The 13,683-nt window shown below is 35.4% G+C and overlaps 1 protein-coding gene across 4 annotated transcripts in view; it reads left to right on the top strand.

Annotated features, from left to right (window-relative positions):
• PHKB (phosphorylase kinase regulatory subunit beta) overlaps positions 1-13,683 on the top strand; it is a 164,428-nt gene that overhangs the window by 75,925 nt on the left and 74,820 nt on the right. For all 4 annotated transcript variants that reach the window (XM_031458514.2, XM_031458512.2, XM_031458513.2 and 1 more), the window contains 3 exons: positions 1,507-1,564; positions 2,098-2,175; positions 4,126-4,284. In XM_031458514.2, the coding sequence (XP_031314374.2) occupies positions 1,507-1,564; positions 2,098-2,175; positions 4,126-4,284 (295 nt within the window). The remainder of the gene's footprint in view (positions 1-1,506; positions 1,565-2,097; positions 2,176-4,125; positions 4,285-13,683) is intronic.

The raw sequence follows: 13,683 nt of genomic DNA, 5'->3' as shown, positions 1-13,683 counted from the left end.
GTTCTCCTCCATTTTCTGTGACCTCATTCTCTTCCTAATTCTCTGTTTACACCTCTCACTGTCTTTGTTAGTCTCTTTTGCAGGTTCTTCTTCTGCTGCTTTTCCTTAAACATTGTTCGTCTCCTGGAATCCATCCTCAGTCCTGTACTCTTTTCATACTATCTGTGCGATTATTGCTTTAGCAATCACTGTTAATTCCAGATCTCTATCCCTAACTCATACTTCTGCCCCTGAGTGCCCTACCACGTATCCAGCTGCCTTTTGGACATCCTTACTAAGATGCCCTGAAGTCTGCCTATGTTCACCTTCCACTCTTCGGCACAAGCCCCAAACCTGAGGTTCATTCTAGGCTCTTCCCTCTCACTCAGCCTTCTTTGTTACTCACCTAGGCTGACAAGTTTAACCACCTTCACACCTTAAAAGTCTGCCCCTTCCTCTCTCTTAACTCCTTGGTTTAGGCTAGTGATCCACAACCAGGAATGATTTTGCTCCCCAGGGGACATTTGACAATACCTGCAGACATTTTCCATGGCCACAATTTGGTGGGTGCTACTGGCATCTGGAAGGCAAAAACCAGAGATGCTATTAAATGTCCCACAGTGCACAGGACAGCCCCTGCAACAAAGAATTTCTTGGCGCAGAACGTCAGTAGTGCTAAAGTTGAGAAATCTCAGGTTAGGCTAACATCTTTTCTCTTTGGATTGTTCCCAGCAGCCTTCCACTTGGTCTCCATATTTCTTGTCCTCTTCAGTACCTCCAGCTGTTCATCTAGCAAGTAAATCTGATCCTGTTTAGTATCCACCAGTGCTTCCCTGTCGCTTTCAGATCAAAGTCTTTGTCTCTTCGCATGACTTCTCAGGCCCTTCCTTGTCTGGCCCTCCTGGCCCACCTGTAGGGCTTCAGCTTTCACTACTTCTTCCTTACTAATTCCAAAAATACTGAATTGCTGGTAGTTTCTTTAACAAACTTTGCCCTTCATGCATCTCTAGTTTGTACTGTGTGGAAGTCCCTTACCTCATCTCCCCAGAGAAATCCAACAAGCGTTAGTGGAGGCATCTTCTTTCCTATAAACCCTTCCCTGACGCGATAGGCAGACTCAGATGTCTCATGCCCTTGGTTCTTGGTATATACCATGTGCAGACATTTTGTAATGTACTGTAGTTGTTTATTTCCATGCCTGTCTTCCCACTAGGCTGTGACCCCTAGAGGACGGGTCCTCTGTCTTTTAGTCTTCATAGCCATCTGTCTAGTTGAGGCCAGGCATTACTGTGTACTTAGTAAATATTTATTGAATGAATAATTACTGTGTGATGGATTAAATGAATGAATTTTTGAATAATAAGAATTCTGAAAAAAAATTTTGAAAAAACAGTGAAACTACTTATAAAATCAGTCCAATGTTGTTATTACAGTAAATAAATTTTTATGTGTATATTCTAACAATAGAAGTGTTTGAATATAATTGTTCTAAATAATTATTGAAATCTTTAACATTTTCTGTTTTAGCTATTTGATGGCATTGAATGTGAATTTCCCATATTTTTCCTTTACATGATGATTGATGGTAAGTGAGCTCTTCTCCTGAAATTTAAGCTGTAGATTATAAATGGTTTAAAGAAGAGCAGAGATAAAATATGACTCCTTTCATCTAGCAAAATAGACTGCACTTAGTGATGTTAACACTCTGCATTTTTATGTGCTGCTCATCTGCTTTCTGAGTTAATGTTAAGTCATTTAAAAATGAAATACATTGAACTATTTAAAAATGATACAAATATATTTTCATATTTACAAAGGAGAATTTTTTATGAATAGAAATCATGAATACTGTAATCCATGACATTGTGAATGTCTATAACATTTACACTTAAGAATAGAGAAATTTCAATTAAAATTCAGTTTTTAATTCTAAATGCTTATATGACCTTCTAAAATCGATTTCCTGGAAAAATAGCACAAACATTTGCATTACCTTTTTTCAATATTGTTTTTATCATTTACATACAAAATTACCAGAATGATTACAATTGGGCTGATATTTTTTCTGAGGTGCTTATTGAACTCAGGTGCTATTGGATGTTATATTTTACATTTTAGGTGTCTTCAGAGGCAATCTGAAACAAGTAAAAGAGTATCAGGATCTTTTGACTCCAGTGCTTCATCACACCACAGAAGGTATAGTTGGAATGCTTTTTGCAAGAAATTCTTTCTACCAATATTCCTTTAATGTTCCTTTGAAATGTATAAATGATTTCTTTTTGAACAGAACAATTTATATTAAAATGAAAAAAAAGGCCCTCAAATGAATTAGAGAGAGTCATATATTAATTTGTTATAATAAAGTTGTTTTCATGAAAGGAGTTCATCAGGTAAGATGATGGAGATAATTAAAGTGGTCACAACCATAGTAACTACAAGATAGTTTGCCAGGTGGGCAGAGCTTCATTTGTTACCTACTGTGAAACTCCTTCATTGTGTGTCCGGTGACAGTAATACAAAGTGACTGGTTTTTATCCAGATCACCAGAAATGGCTGTGGAGGTGAGTGCTGACCCCTCCAGAGGGCCACTGAGGGAGGCTTTGCCCTAGCCTAAAAGCACTACTGTTGCCAAGAACATTCTGGCCTCCTCTTTGGAGATGTTTCAAGGACTTTCTGCATATTGCACATTATTTTGAGTGTTTGCTGTGGTTCTAAAATGCCATCCTTTGAGAATGGATTTAATATTTCAGAAATGGTCAAAAGGCCTAGAGTATATTGGTTTCAGTTAAACACCAGCAGAGTCCATAAAAGAATATAACTAATTTTTCTGTATGACTAGAAAACTAATTCTCAAAGGAATTCCAAAGAGGTTCCAGATATCTTTGGGGTTTGGAAGTATTAATAAAATAATAATATATTCTCATGAGTGAGTAGCTTTGAAGGCACATTTATCTGAAAGTTAAAACTATGGTGTGTTGATTAAAAAAAAAAAGTGGTCTTAGGATGCAATGCATAGCCTGGCAGTCATAGCACCAGGCCGCATTCCTATCTCACGTGACGTTTGTGATATTCTTTAGGGTTTTCCACAAGTATCTTAGAGTAAATATACTATGTGCTTGCTCTTTAAAATACATGTAATGTTAAAGCAGCAAAGTGTTTGTGGATAAACATGAATTCCAAATAAATATTAATGTTTAAAACCAGTTATTTTTGTCTTTGTGCTCCAGATAACCTTTGGCCAATGTGAGAAATAATGTAAAGAATGGTGTAGTGAATATATTTAAAATCCCTTGACTGAGACCTTTTAATATTCAGCGGTAGATCACTGATGCATTGAGGTGGCAGTCCATGTACCACACGGCAGGCTTCATCATGTTCAGAGAAGGATGTTCAGACTATTCTCTGTGTATCATAAACCTTTTTACTGGTTTTAGGTACAAATATCATTATTGATTGATACATGAAGAAAGAAGCCCATTTTAGGGAAATCTGTGCAATTTTATTAGAAAAATTAAGTTTCCTATATGGGCTGATACTACAAAAAGTCTTCTGTAGCACTCTGTTAGAATGTTTTTTCCCCCTTCATCCACAGATTCTAGTCTTTAAATAATTTTTCATTTCTACCAGGAAATATTTTTAAATGGGTTGGTCACAGGGGAAGATGGATTTTTTTTCTCTGTAGTGATATTGAATGGTAGATTAATGGACCTAGTGTTTAAAATGGGGATTTCTTTGCTCTAAGCAATGGCTCAGGGTTATAATTCTTCATTTAAAATTACATAGTGTCTCATTTATAAAGCTTGCACAGACTAATCCTATTAAAAATAGCTTCTTTCATGGCCCTAAATATTTACATGCTGTGTATTTATCGATGCATTTAAAGGTGTTAAAATTAAATGTCGTTAGAGAAGATTATGTACACATTGTTGGCTAACATGTAACTTCTCATGTGAATTTGTGTTTTAAAGGCAAGAAGCTTTTTCCACATTTTTCACTGGGAATTTCTGAAAAGAGCCAGAATATCCAGTTTTCTATTGTACAACCTTTCTCTATGTGTTCTTTCTAACCATTGCAGTTTTTTGAAGGGAAGATTTGGGGAGGACACTGATTTGTTGTATTTTAAGTGTTTGTTTTTAAACTCCATAGGTTATCCCGTCATACCAAAGTACTATTATGTGCCAGCTGACTTTGTAGAAAATGAGAAAAAAAAGCCTGGTAGTCAGAAACGATTCCCTAGCAACTGTGGCCGTGATGGAAAACTGTTTCTTTGGGGACAAGCCCTTTATGTCATTGCAAAACTCCTGGGTAAGTGAAGAAGATTGGAAACTTTTTTTCCCTTGTCATCAAGTCTTTAGAAATACGTATGTTTTTGGTGATATTTTTCTTGAATTTGGGTGTTGTTTCATGCTGTTAAGAGGTCTTGGGGGAGTTTCCTAGCAGGTAAAAGTATATTAGTATGTCTGTTTCACTGAATGATGACGGCAAGTTTCTGGGGTGAAAGTCAAATAGGTGTGGGTACCATTATGATCATTTGGAGGCTGCATTCAGCTTCGTGGATAGGTTTCTAGCAGAAGGCCATGGGAACTTTAAGTCTCTTTTATAAATGTAATAAAATTCTGATTTAATGTAACAATCATGCTTATGCATAGCTTTAGTAAACCAGTTGACAAAAAGAATAGGTTATGTCAGAGTTCTCTTTCTGTTAAATACACGCTGGCAATTTACTCAGTTAGGTGGAAGCTTACTGGGACCATTATTCATAATGCTTTGAAGAGTTATTTTTCAGCTTCTCCTAAAACTTCAGCTGAAGTGTTTACGGACACACTGAAATGAAGGCTAATTTAATAAACACAAAAAAGCATTGTACCTCTTTCTGCACCATTCCTTGCTAAAATTTTAAATGCTGTTAGCATTTCCATCAGAAAGGCTATCATATTAGTCAGAATTCTTTTATGGCAAACAGATTATGAAATAGGCTGATTGTAAAAACTACCTTCACTAAAAGCTGTGTGAAATACTGTTATTGTCTTTGTTGTTCTTACTATTACTGCATAAATGCTAAATTTGTTTGTGTTGTTAGAGTAAATCATCTTTGGTTCCTTTTTTTTTTATATTCCACTAAAGAAGAATATTTCAAAGTCTAGATATCCAGTTTAAGCTTTACACAAATGATGTAAAAAAGCAGACAGAAGCTAACCAAAAAAGAAAATTAAGCTAATGTTGTTTTCAGTTTGCTCCTTTACTTTCTGTGTTTTCTGGGTCTCCATATACACTTAATGCCAATTGAACAAGCCTGTAGAAAAATTTTCTCCTTTAAAGGAACAGCTCTTTGATAAAGAGTTGATATTATTTATACAGGTTTCACTTTAAGATTTTCCAAAAGAATAAATATATATACACAAAGTACTTTTCTTAGAATCAAGCAGTAATCTTATCTCTGGTTAGAATTTTATTTCCATCTCATTAGCATGAATACAGAGAACCCTTGTTGATACTCAGTTCAATAAAACATATTTTCGTAGAGGAGTAGTTAACCTATCTACAGAGAAGAATTTTAACATCAGAATCGTAAATTTCTGTGAACTACACTTGGAAATTACAAATGAGCATGATGAAATTTTTCAGTGGTTCTGAGACTGAAAACTGGTACCTGGGATATGGGATTTGAGATCTAAGCCTTCCTCATCCTGTTTTTTGCTATATATCCAGCCTGGGGTTGATAACAGCTGGAAAGATTGCTATTTGAGCTAAGCCTCTGGATAAAATTTAGAAGGCTAATGAATTGGGAATGAAGAATTAGCTATACTCTACATAAGCAGACTGAGCTTTTTTTTTTTTAAAACAAAGAAAAAGACTGAAAACAGAATCAATTAGTAAAAAAACATTGGACCTCCCTGACTGCAAAATAAATGTATTGAACGTAGATAGATTTTGAGCGTCGATAGCGTTTTCTTATATTAAGACCAGAATGAACAGAAATAGTCCAGGTCATGCCTTCACCCCTGTTTCATGACCAAAAAGAATAAGAAAGAGCCTTCAATTCTCTTCAAGAAAGAGTCAATTTCTCTTTTGCCTGCTGTGCTTCTGAAAAGGCACTGGAGAACATGCAGAAGGTGTGTGCAAACTGAAACCATGTACTTATCTCCTACTGAAAAAGGAGATGCTGCCTATTAATTAGCACTCTGACCTAACTGAGTGTCATCTGGTTAACAGCTCACTGGTTAAAATGAATAAGATCTCAGAAGACTGAATCATTTTAGTTGCTCTTGACTATTGCATACTTGTCCCGCAAGGACCATTAAATATCTATGGATGTTCTGAAGATTCCACATACCATGTTTACTAACAAAGTATTATTTGTTCATTAAAAGAGCCTCAGTTGGGTATCCGCTTAACAGCATTTTATGGGCAATTAATTGGAGTTACAAGAAAATAATAGAACAGTAAATCTCTAATAATATTCCGTAGTATATGGCTTTCACTAATTTAGTCTAGTTTCTATCCAGTAAAATTTAATGGGAATATTTTGCTCTATGTATGCCTTAGTGAATAATTATACAACAAAGCTATGGGAATTTTATTACATTGTTAGAGCTGAAAGACTCAACATGCTATTTCCTGGCCCAAGGCCTGAACTACCCACTGTGTCCTTAGAAAATAGTTAATTACTACAGTATTTTTTTTTTCTTTAGAAAATTTAGACTTTTAGAAAATCAGTGTTGGCTATAAAATATATAAATAAATTATAAACATGTTTATTTTAAATTAGATAAGACATATTTTAAGATATAACATTTGACCTGTCTTTGAATAGAACAACCATTAGTTATACTTTTAATTGTTATTTAAATTTGGAAGTTTAGAAACTAACCATGTAAGAGATGATCAGTCTGCAGAAAGCAGTGTACCTTTTGAGTTCTCTGGAAAAATCATGTTAAAAGTATTTATCACATAAAAGTCACTTGAAAATCATGACCTTTGGATTGAATTTTTTTGAGGTTGCATTAGAGAAGTATAACATAAGGTTAATGATAACTTTACTAAAACCTCTCCAAAGCCAATACTTAACTTTAATGTATTTCCTTATTCAATATTTTTTAAAAAGAGAAGCTAGTATATCAGTTGTTTACCTTAAAAAAAATCTAACTTCCAAAAGTTAGCTTGTCTTTTTAATACATATAGCTCCCCCTTATCCTTGGGGATACATTCCAAGACACCCCAGTGGATGCCTGAAACCACAGATAGTACCAAACCCTATATATATACTATATATTTTCCTATACATACATACCTGTGATAAGCTCTAATTTATAAGTTAGACATAGTAAGAGATTAACAATTAATGATAAAATAGAATAGTTTAACAATATACTGTAATAAAAATTATGTGACTGTGGTCTCTCTCTCTCTCCAAAAGAAGAAATCATATACTGTGCTCACCCCTCTTCTTGCGATGATGTGAGATAATAAAATGCCTACACAATGAGATGAAGTATGTTCATGACACAGGCATAGTGATGTAGCATTAAGCTACTCTTGACCTTCTGGGGAAATATCAGAAGGAGGATCATCTGCTTCTGGTGATCCTGAATCATGGAGTCCTGACAGTATCGATGGTCGGATTTCAGGAGCAGACCATGTCTGTGATTAGAGATCCCAGGATGGGTGGGATACCGAGTGGGACAGAGCCAGAGGCTGTGAGATTTTATCATGTTACTCAGAACGGCACACAATTTAAACCTTATGAATTGTTTATTTCTGGAATTTTCCATTTAATATTTTTGGACTGTGATTGTAGGTAACTGAAGTTGCAGAAAATGAAACTGTGGATGGTGGTGGGGGACGACTGTATATGTAACTAATTTTCCTTACCCTTTTCATCAGACATTCACAGTGCCGATCTTCATTTAGGTACTACTGTAAGATCCCAGATCATTAAAAATTAAAACTTTTATATAGTGTAAAACTTAAGGTAGGTAAATAGAAGAATTTTTTTAGGATGGATGCTTTGAAAGCATTATTAGTAAATGTCAAGAGTTAAAACAAGAAATATTTGATTAAGCTTGAACTACTGAGCAGTTTTAATTAACTATAGCTTTCTCTCCCATGTACACAAACTCCCCAGATGTTCAGGTGAATGAAAATTTTCTTGAATTTCATGAAGGATTCTTTTCTTTTGAGGATGAGTGTTTTTTAATTTCCTAGGAATGTTAATAGGAGACTTTTATAAATATTGAAGTACTTTAAAGTAGTTAATATGAATTTCCCAACTTCATTTCTTGGGTTCCCAGAGTTCCTCAGTAAGTCATTATTTGGAACTCAGTTTGTTTTCCAGTAGAAACTATATTTTTAATGATTATTAACAGCCAGCAAACTTGTAACCATGTGATATAGATTATTTCTCTGACATTATCATCTTTTTCCTCTGCTGCTTCCTCCACTAGTTCCTCTTCCTTTTTTTTTTTTTTTTTTTTTTTTTAATGTTTTTCTTGGACTGCAGTGGAAAGATCAAGAGTTTGGGGGCTACGAACTTAGGAACTCATGGTTTGACAATAAGTCCTACCACTTACTACTTACATGACTTGAATCTTCTTAACTTCCATGATGATCAGTTTCTTTATTTTTATGTTATAAGGACTAACTGATGAGAAAATACATTAAAGCATTTACTGGGGGAGAAATACATACTTCACTGGTTCTTCTACTTCGTGCCTTTCCTTCTACCCTCCCTCCTCCTGCCAGCCACCATCTAGGGGATAATATTTATGACAGTGTGTTTCATAGTTCTTGATAACCAGGCAACTCAGGATGCTTATGGGCTCTCCTTGCAGGTAGCCCCATAGCCACAAAATATCACGAGAAGAAAATGCTTCTCGAGTTTCTTCTTAACTATTCATCTACTCAGTGGTCCAGCTGGTATCTGTAGAGGATTGCTCTGTGCTAGTCACTGTGGCTGATATCCAGTAGCTTTACAGCAAGAATTGAATATGACAACCTAGGAAATATTTCTGCCTCTCTGAGGGCAGCTTAGTTATTCTGATACACTGCTTCTTCACTCCAATGTTTGTAACTAAGATAAATCCAATTGCATTTGATTTTGTTCATGACATTTCTTGTCCAATTGACCTCAAATATAAAAGCCCCTGATTAAGCCTGGAAATCTAATGTATTTTAAAGTTACAGTCAGTGATCAAGTGCCCCCTAGTGTGTATGAGAACATAAGAAACTGAGGTATTGATTTTCATTGGTTTGTTGATTTTAGATGCAGTTACCTTTCTCAGTATGGCACACGGTTTTCTTACTGATCAATTAAAGGTAAAATATATAGATAAGAGCGTACAGGTATATTTCTATATGGTGGTTGCTAAGAGATTTCCCAGCTGTCACACTTCAAGAAACTTCAAGCAGAAATACATCAATTTCTGAACACTTCTGTTATCTTTTTCGTGGTATCCATGTGATTGCTAGTGACCTGAAGTAGGATTTCTGTGCAGCGAGCATTATAAATATCTTGAGAGCACATGTGTCCAATATTACTTTAAAAGCTTCACCTAGGAAGATTTTTCTTCCTTATTGTACAAATGACTGGCTTTCTTAAAACTAAAAATTTTAGTTGAATTGCTTCTAGGGCTAGAAAACTTGCATAAAAGAATTTACGATCCTACCCTCAAATATATTAGTAAAATTGGGTATGAAAGCAGTGATGCCTCAAGTCTGAGAAGACTCTATATACATATTGTTAGACTTTTTCCCAGAAATAAAACCTACCTGAAAACGTGTCATAGTCTGTGCATTACCCTTTACAGATATCATCCTAAGTAATCCTCCTAGCTGCTCTGTGAGATGTGTATTACGTGTTGTAACTGAGGCTCAGAAGAGTTTGGCAACTCACCCAAGGTCACACAGCCCGTGGCTCAAAGAGATTTTATTGATTTATTCAGGAGTCTCCAGGGTGACTGTGTTAACCATAGTCTTTGTGGCATTAAATATGCTCATTAAAAGTAGAAATTTTGCTAACCTAGTAAGATACTATTTTGTGTCCTATTTCTATTTGCATGCTGATTGTCAAAAATATATTTCTTAGTCATTTCTGTGTCCTCTATGAGTTGTCTAGTTATTTGCCCATTTAACCTTGGTTTTGTGGTTTTTCTTATCAGTCTGCATGAATGTTTTATACCTTAGGTGTACTTAACCTCTCTATATTTTCCTATTTTGTTTTACCCCTAAACTTTGCTTGTGCTGTTTTTTCATGAAGGAAATTTAAAATCTTTATATATTTAGATGTCATCTCTGTTAATCAGTTGAGTTAAAAACATATAAATTTGGAATTTTTTGGTAAAATTTATGAGGGTGAGGATCTACATTTTCTTTTTTTCCATAGCTCATTTCTTAATACATGTTTTACTAATGTATGTCATTGCAGCTAAGAATCAGTTAGGCTTTGAAGCACATAATTTTACCCCATAAAGTATCTGCTGAGCCCATTTTAGTGTGTCCTGTGTAATTTTGGTGTCATGATAAAAAAAAAATTACTTTCTCTGTTAGATTTCCTTTAAATGGTCATTTCATTAAAGAACCAAAAATTATTTTTAATATTTTCTTTTTATCCTCAACAATTAATTATTTGAGGTAAACCCAGGTTATATTTAATGAACCTTTCTGTACATAAAAATGCAAATACTAATGAACCTAATCTGTCTTCTGAGGGTTTAAGGACAGCTGTCCCTATTTATAGGAATGCTTGATTATCTGTGAAGTTTGGTACTGTATTGTGAAATGTGGAAAGCCATTGCTTTTTTATCCTTGTTTCTTTATTTTTGTTTTAAGTATTCTGTGGTTGGTCAGCTGTGAGTTCTTTCAGGTCTGTCAGTCTTCACCAGAAACAAGTGCCCTGGAATTGGCACAGTGAAGAGCTCTGTTTTTGCCTCCTGAATGATAAAAATCAGTGCAGTGGGGGAAGAAAATGTCTATTAACTTGACCTTTTAAAGTATTTGTCACTTTTACCATTATGGAAATTAAAGTAATGATTATGGCCAATAATACACCCAAATTTGTTAACCCACCAATTTATTATTTTATTTACTAAGTCTCTTGAATGCCTACTATATGCCCGGTGCTGTGCTAGGTGGTGGGGTATAGCCACGAATAAGAGGCATACAGCCTGTGGTTACAGATGAGCACGTGGTGTAAGTTGATACTCAAGCTAGATACACAGGTGTAGTGCAAAGAGGGAAATAAGAAAGTACAAAGAAATAAGCTTTTTCAAAAGATTTGGTTAACTGTTTAATTCATATCAATGTTAATAGTTTAGCCTTTATGCTTTCCAAGAATATAAGGTTTCTTAATTTATCTGTCATTATAAATAACAAAATAATAAAGATACAATTTTATTTCTATAGAATAACAGTGAAACATTAGTTATGTACAACACTTGTTGGTAGTGAAAATTTTTTCACATCTCAATGATCAGACAATTAAGATAGGGAAATAATTTGCTGCTATTTATATCACTGTACTAATAACCCTGCATCATAAGATAAACTGAATTGAAATTATATGTCGATATTTGCCATAATGAAGCCTTTGTTGATTTGGTTTAAATTTTGCAAAAGTATTTTTTTTTTCCAGAGAGAGAGAAGAATGTTCTATAATGTGCCTCCCTGATTTGGGTAGGAAAAAGATAACATATCAAGGTCTAAATTGTTTATCTTTTCCTCCTCCTGATTATCTTTTCCGTCTGTTGTATAGAATGTCAGTGTTCTTAAAGGGCAAGATTAGTATGTGATTAAGAGCCCAGGCTCCAGAGAGAGACTACTACTGTGTTTGAATCTAAGCGATGTCCTTTTCTAGCCGTGTGCAAATTGCTTAACCACTCAGTGTCTTCATTTCATCATCTGTAAAATGATAAGGGCGTTGTGAGGATTAATGTATGTGAAGTGCTCAATGCCGGGAACATAGGCAGTGCTATAGGAGTACTGCCACAGCCGCTGTTGCAGAGGCAGCAGTGTGGCTGTGCTACTTTTTTTTCCTTGTTATTCTATTATTATCACTTTTTATTATTACAGAAAACATTTTCCAAGAGTTACTGAAACCACCTTTGGTGATTCTGTCTATTGGATAACATTGCCCATGTGCCCTGAAGTTACCCCAGCATAGAAATACAGTGAGAAACATTCCAGAAGCTGCAAAGAATGTGCAAATGCTGGGTCAGATTGTGCTTGCCTTAAATTTGCATAGATACTGCCAACTTGTGCTCTAAAGAGGTTATACAGAATTACATTTCAGGGTTTTCCCCCACCGCCATCCCTTCCCAGCATAGCCACCTCCAGGCACATGGAGAATCCCTGCTACAGTGAGCCTCAGGTGTCAGTGGGTCTCTCTGAGGTATGTTAGAGCAAAAACAGCGGAGAACCACTGACTTAGTCCCTTCTTCTCACCCTCCCCTTCCAAACACTGTAAATTGCCTTCCTTGTTATATCCTCGGATTTTATCAAAAGTGACCACAAGGAACTACCACATGGAAAGGGCTTCCATGTGTATAGCACAGCAGCAGTTGAAGTCAGTGCCCCATAGAAAACGCTCCATTATCAGACATCTCTTTAGTTTTAGGAAATACTTTGTCTTCCCTCAGTGAGCTGATTTCCTTCCTTGAGGATTCGAACACATTATTTTTAGAGCAGCTTTACTGAGGTATAATTTATACATATCTCACCTATTTAAAGTTTGCAGTTTGATGGTTTTTAGCCTGTTCACAAAGACTTGTGCAACCGTAACCACATCAAATTGAGAATATTTTCATAAACCCCACAAGAAATCTATACCCTTTAGCAGTCACTCCCTGCTTACCTCTTAATCACTTCCCCTTTCCCCCAGCACTAGACAATCATTAATCTACTTTCTATTTCTATAGATTTGCCTATTCTGGACATTTCATATACCTCAGATCATATAATGTATTGCCTTTGTGACTGACTCTTCACTTAGCCTGTCTTCAAGGTTCATCCATGTATTAGCACTTTGTTCTTTTTTAATGGCAAAATAGCATTCCATTGTATGGATATGTCACCTTTTGATTATCTGTTCATCAGGTAATGGACATTTACGTTGTTTCCACTTTTTGGCTGAATAATGCTGCTATAACCTTTCATGTACAAGTTATTGTTTGGCATGTATTTTTACTTCCCTTAGGTATATACCTAGGGGTGGAATTGCTGAGTTATATGGTAACTCTGTGTTTAACATCTGAGATAATTCCAGACTGTTTTCCAAAGGAGCTGTATCATTCTGCCTTCCAACCAGCGATGTATAAGGGTTCTGATTTCTCTACATCTCTCCAACCCTTATTCTTGTCTGTTTTTTGATTAAAGCCATCCTAATGGGTACGAGGTTCTCTCATTGTGGTTTTAGTAAGCACTTCCCAAATGCCTAGTGTTGTTGAGCATCTTTCCATGTGCTTATTGGTTATCAGTGTATCTTTTTGGAGAAATGTCTATTAGCTCTGTGGCCATTTTTAAATTGGGTTATTTGTCTTTTTATTATGGAGCTGTAAGTGTTCTTTATGTATTCAAGATACAAGTCCCTTACAAGATACGTGATTTGCAAATATTTTCTCCCATTCTGTGGGCTTTTTGCTTTCTTGATTGTGTCCTTTGAGACATAAAAGGTTGTTAATTTGGTAAAGTCCAGTTTAACTCATTTTTTCT

This window comes from Camelus dromedarius, chromosome 9 (assembly GCF_036321535.1).
Source record: "Camelus dromedarius isolate mCamDro1 chromosome 9, mCamDro1.pat, whole genome shotgun sequence".
Classification (NCBI taxonomy): Eukaryota; Metazoa; Chordata; class Mammalia; order Artiodactyla; family Camelidae; genus Camelus; species Camelus dromedarius.
Note: the sequence above shows the minus strand (reverse complement) of the source record. Positions and strands in the feature narration are given on the sequence as shown.